The sequence below is a fragment of the Dryobates pubescens genome, chromosome 2, assembly GCF_014839835.1.
Source record: "Dryobates pubescens isolate bDryPub1 chromosome 2, bDryPub1.pri, whole genome shotgun sequence".
In the NCBI taxonomy this organism is placed as follows: Eukaryota; Metazoa; Chordata; class Aves; order Piciformes; family Picidae; genus Dryobates; species Dryobates pubescens.
The window spans coordinates 3308689-3323618 of record NC_071613.1 but is presented as its reverse complement, the minus strand read 5'-3'; the positions used below and the strand labels follow the sequence as shown (position 1 = coordinate 3323618).

Genomic DNA, 14930 nt, shown 5'->3' with positions numbered 1-14930 from the left:
AGGGCAAGGAACAAGGATGGATGGGAGACAAAAGAAGAAGAATACAAAACCAGTCTCTCGCTGAAGAGGCGCAGAGGCAGCAGGGAGGAGGATCAGCCCCAACAATGTGGCAGAGGAGCAGGAAAGCAGCTGCAGTAGCTCTCATCCAGGGGAGGCAGGAGCCAAAAGGACAGCTAATAGCTGCAATGCCCTGCTTTTTATACCCTAGCTGGGCAGGGAGGGGGGAGTGGAACAGTCTCAGCTTGCCAGGGGGAAAACGCCCTGCAGGGAGGGCAAAGTACCTGCAAGCCCTCCCCCCACCACACTGCGCTTTATGTGGGTGCAGGTGGGTTAAACCATCTAAACCACTACACTCAACTCACTTGGAGCAGAGAATTGGTGTTTGCTCATGGAGATAACGTAGGCACCCTTTTCCAAGGAGTGGGAAACAATTTGGGACTCACAAAAAGACCAGTCATGTTTCAACTATTAAAAACTTCCTTATCTCTTCTAAGGAATGTAATTTTACATTACACACTTGTACAACAAATCCAAGTGCCAGGTGCTGCACTTTGGCCACAGCAACCCCATGCAGAGCTACAGGCTGGGGTCAGAGTGGCTGGAGAGCTGCCAAACAGAGAGGGACCTGGGGGTGCTGATTGACAGACGCCTAAACATGAGCCAGCAGTGTGCCCAGGTAGCCAAGAAGGCCAATGGCATCCTGGCCTGCATTAGGAATAGTGTGGCCAGCAGGAGCAGGGAAGTCAGTGTGCCCCTGAACTCTGCACTGGTTAGGCCACACCTTGAGTCCTGTGTCCAGTTCTGGGCCCCTCAGTTTAGGAAGGACATTGAGACACTTGAATGTGTCCAGAGAAGGGCAACGAGGCTGGGGAGAGGCCTTGAGCACAGCCCTGTGAGGAGAGGCTGAGGGAGCTGGGGTTGTTTAGCCTGGAGAAAAGGAGGCTCGGGGGAGACCTCATTGCCCTCTACAACTACCTGAAGTTTGGTTGTAGCCAGGAAGGGGTTGGTGTCTTCTCTCTAGCAACCTGCACCAGAACAAGAGGACACAGTCTCAAGCTGCACCAGGGGAAATTTAGGCTCAAGGTGAGGAGAAAGTTCTTCACTGAGCGAGTCGTTCGTCATTGGAATGTGCTGCCCAGGGAGGTGGTGGAGTCGCCGTCCCTGGAGGTGTTCAAAAAGGGATTGGATGTGGCACTTGGTGCCATGGTCTTGTCATGAGGTCTGTGGTGACAGGTTGGGCTTGGTGATACTGTGATACTGTAAACAGAGAAATCCAGGCAGAAAGAACTTTCTTATTAAGTAATTCCCACAATTCAGAGCAGACAACCCAGGTGTGTGACACTAATACACATCAGTTGGTTTCCTCTAAACCACCTGTGTACACACACATGTATGTTTTCTAAACAGAAAACTGATTCATGACAGCTAATTGCTGTAATGAACTCCAGAAAAGGTCATGCTTCTTCCCCAGGCACTCTCTAGGTACAAAAATGGTCCTCAGAATTCATCTTTGATGTTGAAATGTGGCTGATCTTCAGGTTTAAAGTCTAGATTGGGGCTGCCATCCTCGTTCAGAATTCGTCGTGAGGTATAGCCAACAATTGGATATTTGGCCTTATAAACATTATTGAAGGTATCATCCAGGGACTTCAGCTCCTCTTCTGTGAGTCCTGTCTAAATGAAACACGGAAATTAAAGTTCTGTGTCAAAGAAATAAAAATACAGACCTGCCTTTCTATTTTTTCTTAAATCACCACAGACCCCAGAGTTAGCTTTCGAGTTCACACTGCAGAACATGAGCAACAAAATTGATAGTATACCCTTTCCATTCAAACTCAGCCCTGACAAAGTCATAGATTAAAACAAACCATTAATCTTCCTTCCTTCCTTCTCCCTGCATAAATAAATCACACCTCAAGCAAGCAACAACCCACTGCCAGAGTCAGCATTCACTGCCAGAAACAGCATTCACTGCCAGCACACAGGATACACACACACAAAAGGTTATTTACTGTCTTTGGAAGCAGCTTTTCAGACAGCAAGTAATTTTGCCTTTATACATAGAATACATATATAGAATAAACCAGGTTGGAAGAGACCTTCAAGATCATCACGTCCAAACCATCAACCAATCCAACACCGCCCAAGCAACTAACCCACGGCACCAAGCACCCCGTCAAGTCTTCCAGGCTCGAGGTGAGGAGAAAGTTCTTCACCAAGAGAGTTGTTCACCATTGGAATGTGCTGCCCAGGGAGGTGGTGGAGTCACCATCCCTGGAGGTGTTCGAGAGGGGATTGGACGTGGCACTTGGTGCCATGGTTTAGTCATGAGGTCTGTGGTGACAGGTTGGACTTGATGATCTTTGAGGTCTCTTCCAACCTTAGTGATTCTGTGATACTGTGAACTGTACTGATTCCACAGAGGAAACCTTTCCTCTTCAAGGCTGTGAGCACTGCACCTTTTATGGGCAGTAAATATGTATCCATTTTATGTATTTAAAGACTATTCATGCATTTTGGCTTAAAATATGTGAACCAAATCAGGACAAGCAATTGAATATTATCATTCATCATCTTGCAGAAGAATGAAACTTTGCAAAACAGAATTAAACAAACAGTCCATCTTCTTACTATGTCATGGGTGAGATCTGCTGGATCCAGGGACATCTTTGCAACTCCCCTTGTTGAGTCCTTTCCAACCAAAGCATTGTATGGGGCTCCTTTTCCATAAAATTCTGTCACATTAAGAAAAAAAATAAATCCAGTGATGATATAGGATAGGATAGGATAGGATAGGATAGGGTAGGGTAGGGTAGGGTAGGGTAGGGTAGGGTAGGGTAGGGTAGAATAGAATAGACCAGGTTGGAAGAGACCTTCAAGATCATCGTGTCCAACCTATCATCCAACACCACCTAATCAACTAAACCATGGCACCAAGCACCCTATCAAGTCTCCTCCTGAACACCTCCAGGGATGGTGACTCCACCACCTCCCTGGGCAGCCCATTCCAATGGGCAATCACTCTCTCTGTGTAAAACTTCCTCCTAACCTCCAGCCTAAACCTCCCCTGGTGCAGCCTGAGACTGTGTCCTCTTGTTCTGGTGCTGGTTACCTGGGAGAAGAGACCAACCTCTGCCTGTCTACAACCTCTTGACAATGTACAGGGTATGTCCAGCCTTTACTCTTCACCAGCCTGCTACACTTGCCAGTGACCTAAAAGCAACAACTCAAGTCTAAGACTAACCAAAACTGACTTTTGATTCACTGCTTTTTTAGAATATATCCCAGTCCTTAAAAACAAACTCAAAACAAAACCAGTAAGCAGAGGGTGGGGTTATACAACACAACTGTTGAACACCTAAACTGCAGTCTCAAATTTTACCTATCATGTAGGGAGATGTGCTTTTACACTCTTATGAGAAGATTGGGATTGTTTAGCCTGGAGAAGAGGAGGCTCAGGGGAGACCTCATTGCTGTCGACAACTCCCTGAAGGGAGGTTGTAGCCAGGTGGGGGTTGGTCTCTTCTCCCAGGCAACCAGCACCAGAACAAGAGGACACAGTCTCAAGCTGTGCCAGGGGAAGTTTAGGCTGGAGGTGAGGAGAAAGTTCTTCACAGAGAGAGTAGTTAACCATTGGAATGTGCTGCCCAGGGAGGTAGTGGAGTCACCATCCCTGGAGGTGTTCAAGAGGGGATTGGACGTGGCACTTGGTGCCATGGTCTAGTAGTCATGAGGTGTTGGGTGACAGGTTGGACTTGATGATCTTTGAGGTCTTTTCCAACCTTGTTGATTCTATGATTCTATAATCATAGACTCCAGAATTTGCAGTGGCAAGGATCTGAAGATCAGCCACTCTGCAAATACAGCAATAAATGGTTTGGCTGTAAATGATGAAACAAGCTTCATGAAATAAGAAAAATTCCAAAGGAGAAAACCAAAATTTACTTAGTTCCCTGCCCTCCTTTCAAAATCACAGCCCAAGAGTTTTGACCATGCCACTGACAGCACGGCTAGGCAAACACCAGCACACAAGGACAAGATGAAACTGCAGCAATGCTGATGTACAGTACAGGTACATCCAAGTTAAGCTTTAATCTAGGCAGCTCAGTACCCAGTGCAATTAACTGCTGTAGCACTGACTTCTGCATGGCCTGGCCTTACATCAGGGTGGACTTGGGTCTCACCTGGTATCTTCAGCATTTCAATCAGCTCCCCAGCTAACTGGACTACATTGTCTTCTTTGTCTGTGTGTACTGTAATATCAAACCAGCAGAAGTCCCAGACAAAACCTTAGTGGGTGAGATACCACAGGAGGAAAATGGAGGTTTTCAAAAAGGGGAAAAAAATATATTCTCTTCATTGCAATTTTCTGCAGGTTTGTAATACATGGGAAGTATTTAGAAACAAGTGACTGAACACCACCACGAAAACAAAGCAGGTAACAAAGGAAGAAGCAAACTCACCTTTTCCAGAAGTGACATCAAATACTACTCCCTTCACTGCCAGGTAAATGGGCTGTCCTTCCTGGAAAGGAAGCCATCAGTGTATCCTCAACATTTCAGTGCAGGTAAAAGGCAATTAGCTCTCACTATGGAGCCCAGGGCACAAAGAAGAGAATCAAATTCTCTGTTGTGTTTGCTCTTGCTTGTGTATATCATAGTATCATAGTATCAGTCAGGGTTGGAAGGGACCACAAGGATCATCTAATTCCAACCCCCCTGCCATGGGCAGGGACACCCCACACTAGATCAGGCTGGCCAGAGCCTCGTCCAGCCTGGGCTTAAACACCTCCAGGGATGGGGCCTCAACCACCTCCCTGGACAACCCAGTCCAGGGCTTCACCACTCTCATGGGGAAGAACTTCCTCCTCACCTCCAGCCTGAATCTCCCCACCTCCAGCTTCATTCCATTCCCCCTAGTCCTATCACTACCTGATATATCTAAGCATATATCTTACCTCTTGTGGAATTTCTTGTCTGTGCTTTAAACTGAGATTTTTGTGGGTTTTTTTTAAATAGGATTTCAGCTTTTACAATCTAAACATCACAATCTTTGCAGACATGGCCCTCTTGCAAGTCACTGTGTCTGCACACTTGTAGGCTTGAAGGTGATCAGCTGCATCTGTTTCTAATGCAGATGGATATTGCTGAAGATCAAAAGCTTTATGGCCATCAGCATTCTTTATTTGCTTAAGAGAACACAAAAAATACATAAACCCACACAAATCTGATTTGCTGGCATCTGTTTTACTTAGTAAGACAGGGCCTTTGCCTTTTTTTATGTGTAAGATATATTTTCTAGTCAGATGCTGGTTAGCTTCTTGAAAGTATCTAGAGAGGACCCTGAGAAGGGCAGCCAAGCTTTTCAAAGGAGAAGGAAGGCATCTATCAACACAGGGCTATAAAAATTTGAATGTGACTCTCTGATGGTATTTCTCCCTTACAGAAAGCTAAAAACTCTTTTAAGTTGAAATTGCTAAGCTATTTCCATAATCTTGTTCAAGTAAATAACTAATTAAATAAATCTAAATCGGTTTGGTGTTTTTTTTCATCAATTATTGGGAGAAAACTCCTTTGGCTGTGGTTTATGGTAATGTGAAATTCACTGGCATGAGTACGTTGTCAAGCAGGGAACAACTAAACTAGGAAGGTGCCAGCGAGTTGTAAGCAACCTCAGCGGCCACGATCAGCAGCTGCAAGCAGGACAAGCGACGGCAGGCAACGCACAAAGGCCAACAAACCTCTCAGGGGTGCCTACAGAGCAGGTTACCCCACAACAGAAACAGATGAGCAGCAGGAACATTAGTTCTGAAAGCGGTTGCCGGGAAAGCGGCTAGGCTAGGGGGGCGCTCCCCACCCCGGCCCTGGTCTCGACTCCACGCCAGTATCAGGCTCGGCCCGGCCTGAGAGGCTGGGGGGCCTGAGGCCCCGCCGCGGGGCTGCTTCGCCCTCCTTGGCCCTCCTTCCGTCCGCTCCTACCTTCTGCCCATCGTATCTGGCGAGCTCGGGCTCGGTGAAGAGCCGCACGGGGGCCTCGGCCGGCGGCCTGAGGCGGGGCTCCCGCTCGGTCGCGGCCAGCGGGACGGCCAGGAGGGCGGCTAGCAGCAGCAGCAGCAGCAGCAGCAGCCGGGCCCGGCCGCCCGCCATGCCGCGGCTGACGGGACCGGACGGGACGGGACGGGGCCCGGCCCCGCCTCCAGCCCCCGCCCGAGCCGGCCTCGGGCTGCGCTGCTGCCTCGGGCTGGCGGAGGGGGGATGTGGGTTCCGGCCCTGACGCCCCGGGGGTTTGGTTACGTGAAAGTACATGGGAAGAGCTAAAGCTAGTGCCCACACGCACTAAACTCAGCTGGAACAATTACCGGCGCTGCTCCCAGGAGTGTCCGAGCGGCTCAGGGAAGCAGCTGGAGAGCGCTCTCCCAGGCGGGCTGCGCGGACGGCACCCGGACTAGCGAGAGAGTCCTTCCTTCCCAGCCCTTTCCACGCCCGGCGGTTTCTCTGCTTGGTGTTTTAAATGTCTGTGCGCAAAATCGGCACATATAGGACGGGCTTCGTCTTTATGACTAGGAAAAAACCATACACCCCAAACCAACCACAAATAAACCCCAACAGCAACCAACCAACCAAACGTTGACATTTTTAGTCTCAGGAAGGGTAAACAGGAAATTTTCAAGTGATGTATTTCCCCCTGCTACAAATATAGCACAGGGAAGCAGTCTACTGTCTCAAGAACAAGCTGTTTGATGGTGTAGTTACACACTGAATTAAGAGAAGCTTTTTACAACTTAGATACATGTGTCACGTCCCCCTCATTGTGGTGCTGGCAGGTGAAGACTAGAAGGATTTACAGCCTGGGTACTGCAGCATCCAGTCTTCCTGACTGCTGTGATTCAAATGTGTTTGGTATCACTGCTCCTTGTACTGTGTGTTGTGAGAGATTAATGATTTGGAGAAGAATCCAGGCAGTAAATGGGAGCTAGAATAGAATTGGAACGGAACGGAACGGAACGGAACAGAACAGAACAGAACAGAACAGAACAGAACAGAATAGAATAGAATAGAATAGAATAAACCAGGTTGGAAAAGACCTTTGAGATCACCAAGTCCAACCTATCATCCAACACCATCTAATCAACTAAACCATGGGTCCAAGCGCCCCATCCAGTCTCTTCCTAAACACCTCCAGTGATGGTGACTAAAGGAGCTGAATTAGCTAGTCCAAAGCAACATCTCCATAGTTTTCTTATGGAGGAAAGCAGCAAAATGCCATCACAAGGCCAGAAACAGAGGAATGAGGGCATGCCACCACAGTATGAGGGTGACAACCAAAGGACCACATCCCCATGTGATGGATTGGGCTAAGCCTGCCTGAGGCAGATTGTGCAGAAGCTGTGTTTCTGTGACCATTTGGGAGCTGAGAGGTGACCTCATTGCCCTCTACAACTACCTGAAAGGTGGTTGTAGACAGGAGGGGGTTGGTCTCTTCTCCCAGGCAACCAGCACCAGAACAAGGGGACACAGTCTCAAGTTGTGCCAGGGGAGGTTTGGACTCGAGGTGAGGAAAAAGTTCTTCACTGAGCGAGTCGTTCGTCATTGGAATGGGCTGCCCAGGGAGGTGGTGGAGTCGCCGTCCCTGGAGGTGTTCAAGGGGAGATTGGATGTGGCACTTGGTGCCATGATCTAGTTGTGAGGTCTGTTGGAACAGGTTGGACTTGATGATCCTTGGGGTCTCTTCCAACCTTAGTTACTGTGATACTGTGATACTGTGATACTGACTGCTTGCTACAGGTTGCTATCTGGCACAGCAAGCTCAAGTATTTGTCCTGTTAGGGACTAACACAGTTGTTGCTGGGCCAGAACAGTCCTCGCTGTCAATACAGACTGGGGGATGAGGTGTAAGAAAGCAGCCCTGTGGAAAAGATTGTGGTGCTGATGGATGAGAAGCTGGACATGAGCAGGCAGTGTGTGCTTGCAGCCCAGAAGGCAAATCACATCCTGGGCTGCATCAAAAAATGCCTTGCCAGCAGATCCAGAGAGGTGGTTCTGCCACTTTGCTCTGGTGAGACCTCACCAGAAGTACTGTGTACAGGTCTGGAGCCCTCAATATAGGAAGGACATGGACCTGATGGAGAGGGTCCAGAGGAGTGCCATGAAAATGATCAGAGGGTTAGAGTATCTCTGTTATGTGGATAGGCAGAGGGAGTTGGAGTTGTTCGGCCTGGAGAAGAGGAGGCTCTGGGGAGACCTAATAGCAGCCTTTCAGTACCTGAAGGGGGCCTACAGGAAGGATGGAGAGTGACTGTTTACAAAGGCCTGCAGTGACAGGGCAATGGCTTCAAACTAGAGAAGGGCAGATTTAGATTGGATATTAGGAACAAGTTCTTTACTATGAGGGTGGTAGAACAGGTTGCCCAGGGAGGTGGTTGAGGCTCCTTCCCTGGAGATATTCAAAGTAAGGCTCAACAAGGCCCTGGGCAACCTGGTCTAATTGAGGATGTCCCTGCTGACAGAGGGGAGGTCAGGCTAGATGACCTTTGGAGGTCTATTCTATGCTTCTCCTTAAGCAGTGAAGTTTGCCTACACTGCCTAAACAATAGCTAGGCTTCCTATCCTAACCATCCATCACATCCATTTGCTGACTACAGAAGCCACAAGTGAAATGTCAAGCAGAAAAAGAGACCTTTACTAAGCCTCTGGACAAAATAGCTTCTGAATGCTCCCACTGCATGCGAGTAAAGGCTCTGGCATTTGCCTGGTCTCTCTGCCTGCAAATGCCTCACGTGGCAGAGACCCATGTCACTTGGAAACATGCAGAAGTCTAATTTGTCAGTTTGGTTCAATCACCTTATAGATTTACCTATTGTCTCCCCAAGGGAGGGCTGCAAGTGCTGAATACTAGCCAACATCTGTCTGAAGCCTCACCAATTTGAGGGTTAGAGCTCACCTTTGAAACCCTGACATCTGGAAAATTGCATAACAAGAATAAAATGCTTTCTTTATGTAAGGAGAAGCTGTATATTAGGAATGTTGTCAAAGGACTTAAAACCTTGGTTATAAACCTATTAGCAACTGGTCTTAGGCAGGGACCTCGCTAGAGCACTGTGTCTCAATGCAAGAAATGTTGTGCATGCTTTTTCTTGATGATGAAACATTAACGATTACTTCCAGGCTGGGGAAGAGAAATAGGTGTGGATGGATGACTCATAAGCCAGCTCTTACGTGGTTTTCGCTTATATCTTCTCGGAGTGCCCCAGTACCGCGGCTGCCGGCACAGCGTGGGAGGGTCTATCATAGGAGCCCTGCAGAAATGCTGTCTGCTTGCCAAGGCCGCCTGTTTTGGTGTCCTGCTGGCAGCCTTGGGCAACAAACAATACAACTCTTTGTCAACAGTAGCATTGTACTAGTGGGAGAGCTGGCAAAATTGTTTTAAAGTGCTTTTCGAATCTAGTTCAGCCTTGCTTAAGGGAGTTTGTGTTGTGGAGTGCGCGGTGTAGAAAAGACTCAAGTCCCCGTCGCTACACGATGCATTCACAGCAGAGAAGAACGTTCCGTACCAAAAAAAAAAAACCCTTATGCGCGCAACGACCAACCGTGCGGCACTGGCCGAGAGCAGGAGAGCTCGGGAGAATTACTGAGCGGGCTCTGGATGCTGAAATAAGAGCCTCCATGGCGTTGTGAGCCTTCTAGTACATCGTGCGTGTCACAGCTTCGTGCCCTGCAGCCTGGACGTGGAAAACGACGGTGGTTACTGCCGGGGCGGCTGCCAGTGACACCCAGCTCGCCATAAGCTTCCTCGTTGTCTGGCGGTGAGGTGAGCTCGGAGCTCAGCCGCTCTTCGTTACTAGCTGCCTTCCGCCCCACGCAAACGGCCGCCGCCTACCGCCGGACTACGTCTCCCAGCCGCCCCCGCGCTGCATGGCGAGAACGCGGCGCGGGGGCGGGGAGCTCCCGCGGGCGGGTGGGGGGTCCCGGCGCCTGCGTGGCCCTGCGCGGGCAGGGAGGCTGGGCTGGGGTTCTGTGTCACTGTGCTGTGCGGTGCGGCTGGGCTGTTTCCCGGCCCCCGCGGTGACCGCTCCCCGCTGCAGATGCTATGCTAAGACCAGAGGTGTCCGCATCCTACCAAGAGGTACAGGCAGGGAGGGATGGGGGAGGCTGGGGCAGGGCTGGTGAGTGGCGGGCCCCAGCTCGCCGGGAGGGGCCGGAACAGTCCCCCGAGCGGCAATGCCGGACGCGGGGCGTGCTAAGCGTTCATACCTAACGCTGTCGCCTTGAGCTCGGTTGAGCTCCGGACCCTGGCTCTGAGGCTCGGCAGGGGTGGGCGAGTCGCTGCCGGGGGCGGGGAGCCCTGGCGAAGCAGGTCGGCTGCGGCGCGAAGCCCTCCGTACCGCGACTTGCCCCCGTGGCCCCTCTGCAGCTGTTGAAACGCAGCCAAACCGAGTGGGTCTGACCATGTGGCCGTGTGCCTTCACCTGTCTGGTGCTGCCCCAGGCCCTCCTTACTGGCATGTCAGATTGCATCCTCTCACCAGAAAGAAATGGGTGTTTTGGGTGCACTTAGTTTCAGGATTTACCTCTCAGCGTGGGTGAAATAATCTGCAGCGGATGAAGTGTATGAGCTAGGTACAGCTGGCGGGTGAGCTCTGTAACTGTGGCTTTCCTAACAAGGAGATGGTCTGTCGGGCGTGAGAAGGGACTCTGGTACCAGAGCTCTCGGGTATGGAACTGAAGGCCGCGTTATCATTCTGCCAAGAACGCCTAGTTTGCATATCAATGTACAGGCTGGAGCAACCGGAATTCTTCGCCCGTTCCTATCTCTCCACAAGCTATTTGTGCCAAGTTCAGCAACAGTATAGCCTTGCAGTCGGGCACTTTTGTATCTTGCAGGGGAAAGGAATGCAGATATTTGCCTTCCTTTGCATGTGATGGGTAGTTCGGGGCTTTGTTTTAATACTTTCTAATTTAGTGCAGTGCTGTCTGTTTAGTTTCAACTTCTGTTTTTGGGTTTCGTGTGTATGTGCTGGGCTAGAAGGTGTTGGAAGGTGATAAATCAGTGGACCAGCAAAAGGCCTTTGTGGACAACTTCTCCTTGTATTTAAGAGTGTTTTATCCCGTAGGAAGATTTTATCCTGTGATTACCAAGATGAAATTAATTCATGTGAAAGCTTGTATGTAGGGGAAGTATTTGAGAGAGTTAATGAGGTTTCATTGATGCCTGAAGTATGGACTGGGCTATGCATGCCATGTTTCCACCTTGTATATCACACACTGCTGGCACTACTCTGTATGTTTGGGATTGTCCCAAACTCTGTGTTGTAAGTCTAGATGGTGTGAAGCGCAGCAGCTGTGTTTCCTTCCCTTCTCTGGCACCTGGGGCAGTCTGTGATGCTCTTGCCCCTAGCAGGGATGCTTAGATATCTGGAGTTTCCTTTTCTGAGTTTCTTTTTGTCCAGTGCTTTTCTGTGTGCAGCTGGGTCGCAGGCACGCTCCTACAGCTGTTTCTCACTGTGCTGAGAAACATGTGCTGAGCCCAGAGGATACTGAAAAAAGGTCTGTTTTGTGCCCTTCCTGCTCTTGATATCCTATCCTATCTCTGCATTGTATTGCAAGCTTAACTGCCCAGCAAGTTCATGTTCCTTCCCTGCTAGCACCATTGTTCACTCTTCATAAGAAATATGTTGTAGGAAGAGCTGGCCTACGAGGGTGAACACTGCTGGCATATGTCAGATTCACTGTTGCCATTTGCCTTGATTTGGGGATCCTGTCAAGCTCAAGAAAACTATAACTGTCTGCTGTGCAGTAATGCTGTGCTGATTTCCCAGTCCTTAGGAGACTGTAGCTCAGTATAGCTGTGTGTTGTTAGGTTTGTAGGTCTGTGCTGCTGCGCTTTGTAGAGGCAGTGTGCTGTACACTCAGGATGTGGAGGCTGAGCCGTGAACAGCTCTTGGTAGCTTTAGTGGGTTTCTTCAGCTTCACCTCTTACGTCAGGAGTTCAGGATTTGCAGTAAAATTAGTTGGGTTTAGGGGGTCTTAACCCATCAGCTCAACCTGCTTACTGCACCTGAGGCAATATTGGCTCTCCTGCTTTTGACTACCATGTCCTTCACTGGTTTTATGTGTGGAAAGCTAATGAAACTCTTGTTAGCAGGGATAAGGAAGAGTAGCTGCATATTAGGGTTTGGTTTTGTTTTGTTTCTGAGGAATGGTGAAAGGTTACATTTTCTCAGGTTTTTCTTGTATGTGTTGAAGAGTCACTGTAGGTCCTCTTGAGAGGGTAAAAGATGTTGCATGCTGTGTTTTTGTTTAAAATTGTGTTGGGATCTCCTTGCTGTCAGGAGCAGAACTTGGTTATTCTCTGCATAACCTCAGTCAGTGTGGTGCCTGTACTTGGGGAACCGTGGTTGAACCAGAGGGAGGGTGAGGGTCAGCTGAGAAACTTCAGTGATTTTGTAACTTCCATTACATTTTTTGGATCAGCTCTAGAATAAGGAATTTGTATGGGTATGATTTAAACTGTCTTCTTAGATGATTTAGCTTAACATCTGTAAGACTTTCAGTGAATGGCTAGAATAGAATAGAATTAACCAGGTTGGAAAAGACCTTTGAGATCATCGAGTCCAACCTATCATCCAACACCATCTGATCAACTAAACCATGGCACCAAGTACCTCATCCAGTCTCTTCTGAAACACCTGCAGTGATGGTGACTCCACCACCTCCCTGGGCAGCCCATTCCAAGGGCCAGTCTCTCTTTCCATGAAGAACTTCTCTTCCTGTGTTAGTATAGCTTATTTTGGGTCAGGTAAACTAATAGAACTGGTGTGTTTCTATTATCTTCATAAAATAAAACTATCTTCAGTTGTGCCCTGGTAAGCCTCCTGCATGTGAGCTGAGTTTTTCCTCTTAGTTACCTGTTTGTTCCATGTTTCACACCATGGAAAATCATGCTTTATTTATGTGGAAAGCATTGAAAAACAACTGGGTAACTGCCTTTAACTTGCTTTGCATGGTGGAATGAAATACAGAAGTACAGGAGGAAGTGATGGAGACTTTAGGTCAGACTTTGAAGATGTAAAATGAGTGGACTCTTTCCTAATAAGTGCAAATGATGATCTATTAGTGGTATAATCATTATTTCAATACTGAATTAAAGTTGAGTGAAATAGAAGCACTTCCTTATGGATACATGCACATTATTGTTGAGTAAGCTGGAGGTGTAAAGTTCAATAGCATTCAGTATGGCTGCTGCATGAACTGTGCTCCTGTTCTGCTTGAAATAGGAACAAAGTTAATCTCCCTTACCTGGTTAGGTAGGTGGTGCTGTGTTCAGCTTGGAGAGTTACTGTGCAACCTGTGATGTGCTACAAACTTATGTTCCAGTTTGCCTTGCTGTGATTTGTATGCCAGTCATATACCTACCACACAAGACGTTTGGAAAACATACAGGAGATGCTTGTGTGTGTGTATATATATATGTGTGTAAGGCTAATGCTTTACAGTCTTCATGAGGCTTACCTGATGAGACAAGCCTCTGACTTTGACCAAAGTGTTTTTGGCAGCTTAGGCCCCAGAGCTCTGTCCAGAAAAAGAAGAAAACATCTGGTCTCTGTTGCTTCTTTTAGAAACAGTGGAAGACTAACGTGTACAGTGAGCTCAAATAAGTACCAGAAATGTACAGGTGTTTGATTGTTGTCTTCTAATGACCCACCTACCTACGTGTCTGAGGCTGCATTTGGGTTACTTGCCCTAGTGCCTCTCAAAATGCAACACCCTCTTTGTGCACCTCTTTATTAAGAAGGGCTCATGCTCAGTTTGATGGTGTGTGCTATGGTTTGTTTGTGCCAAAGCATACATTCTTGAGCGAAGGAACTAAGTTCCTGCTTATTTCTGAGGGCATTGTCCTAATTGGGGGTTTAAAGTGAGCTGGAGCTGCCAGGGAAACAATTACTTTGATCTTGAAATAAAAGGTGATGTTACTGTTGCAGCAGTAGGATAGAAGTGGGTTAAATTTAATGTGCCCTCTTTCTCATTTTGCAGCGTGCAAGTCAGTCTTTTAGATGTGGGTCTGCATAAGTGTGGCTCTTGTCCTGGGAACAAGTGGAAGAGGTGTTGGTTGCTCTTGGACTGGGGGCATGTTTTCGTATGTTTGGTTAGTTGGAGCCTCTTTTATTTGTACCATTCCAGCAATTGCAAGTTGAAAGCATATTTGGACATTGAACCACTGTTTTAACTACACAGCTGAGTGAAGATGTGGAGCGAGTATCTGAAAACCCAACAGACCAGAGAGGAGGAGAGATGGAAGTTCATGAAGATGCCAGCTCTGTTATTTTACCAGGTGAGAACTATTGACCCAGAAATTCCCAATGTTAAGTACCTGATAAGATGCTTCTGTGGGGGGGTTAGGTTGTTTCTAGTCTTTTTAACTGCAATCCTGAGAACAAACAAAACACTGAATTACTTATCTTGGGGAATAAGTGCTGTTGGAAAGCCAAGGAGCTGTTTCCATGAATTGAGATAGGAACACTTCTTTGTCATGAACCCTGATCAATCAATGACAATTAAACAGATCTGGTTCTGAGATCTGTCATCTTCCATTATGTTGTGTCTTCCCTGAGTTCCAGTGTGTGTAATGGCAGTGGGTTGCAAGCAAAGTTTGTATCAGAGGTACACAAGCAAGGTGCAGTATTGAACAGATGTGCTTTTAAACAGGTTGTAGTTAGTTCAGGCCTGTTTTTGGAGGGTGCAGGGCAGTGTTAGCTGGCCTTATTGAAGCTCAGGTGTAGGTATCAAGGTGATCCAACCCAAAATGAGTACTAAATGCTCTACAGCTGTTCAAACCATATTAATTTAGAATAGAATTAATCAGGTTGGAAAAGACCTTTGAGATTGAGTCCAACCTATCACCCAACACCATCTAATCAACTCAACCATGGCACCA

At 48.0% G+C, this 14930-nt stretch overlaps 2 protein-coding genes across 4 annotated transcripts in view; one reads left to right on the top strand and one right to left on the bottom strand.

Annotated features, from left to right (window-relative positions):
* Positions 1–1261: 1261 nt before the first annotated feature.
* Positions 1262–6146, bottom strand: NENF (neudesin neurotrophic factor). The gene is made up of 4 exons (XM_009897533.2): positions 5979–6146; positions 4464–4524; positions 2632–2735; positions 1262–1674 (listed from the first exon to the last, which is right to left on the bottom strand). Exons 1-4 carry the CDS (start codon positions 6144–6146, stop codon positions 1498–1500), a joined length of 510 nt encoding a protein of 169 aa, XP_009895835.2. The 3' UTR covers positions 1262–1497.
* Positions 6147–9964: 3818 nt separating this feature from the next.
* The window catches only part of PACC1 (proton activated chloride channel 1), a 35110-nt gene continuing 30144 nt past the window's right edge, over positions 9965–14930 (top strand). For 2 of the 3 annotated variants that reach the window (XM_054169301.1, XM_054169314.1), the window contains exons 1-2: positions 9965–10122; positions 14231–14327. In XM_054169301.1, coding sequence (XP_054025276.1) covers positions 10087–10122; positions 14231–14327 — 133 coding nt within the window. In that variant the 5' untranslated portion in view covers positions 9965–10086. Of the gene's footprint in view, positions 10123–14176; positions 14328–14930 lie in introns of all 3 variants that reach the window. The other variant, XM_054169311.1, reaches the window with a different exon arrangement.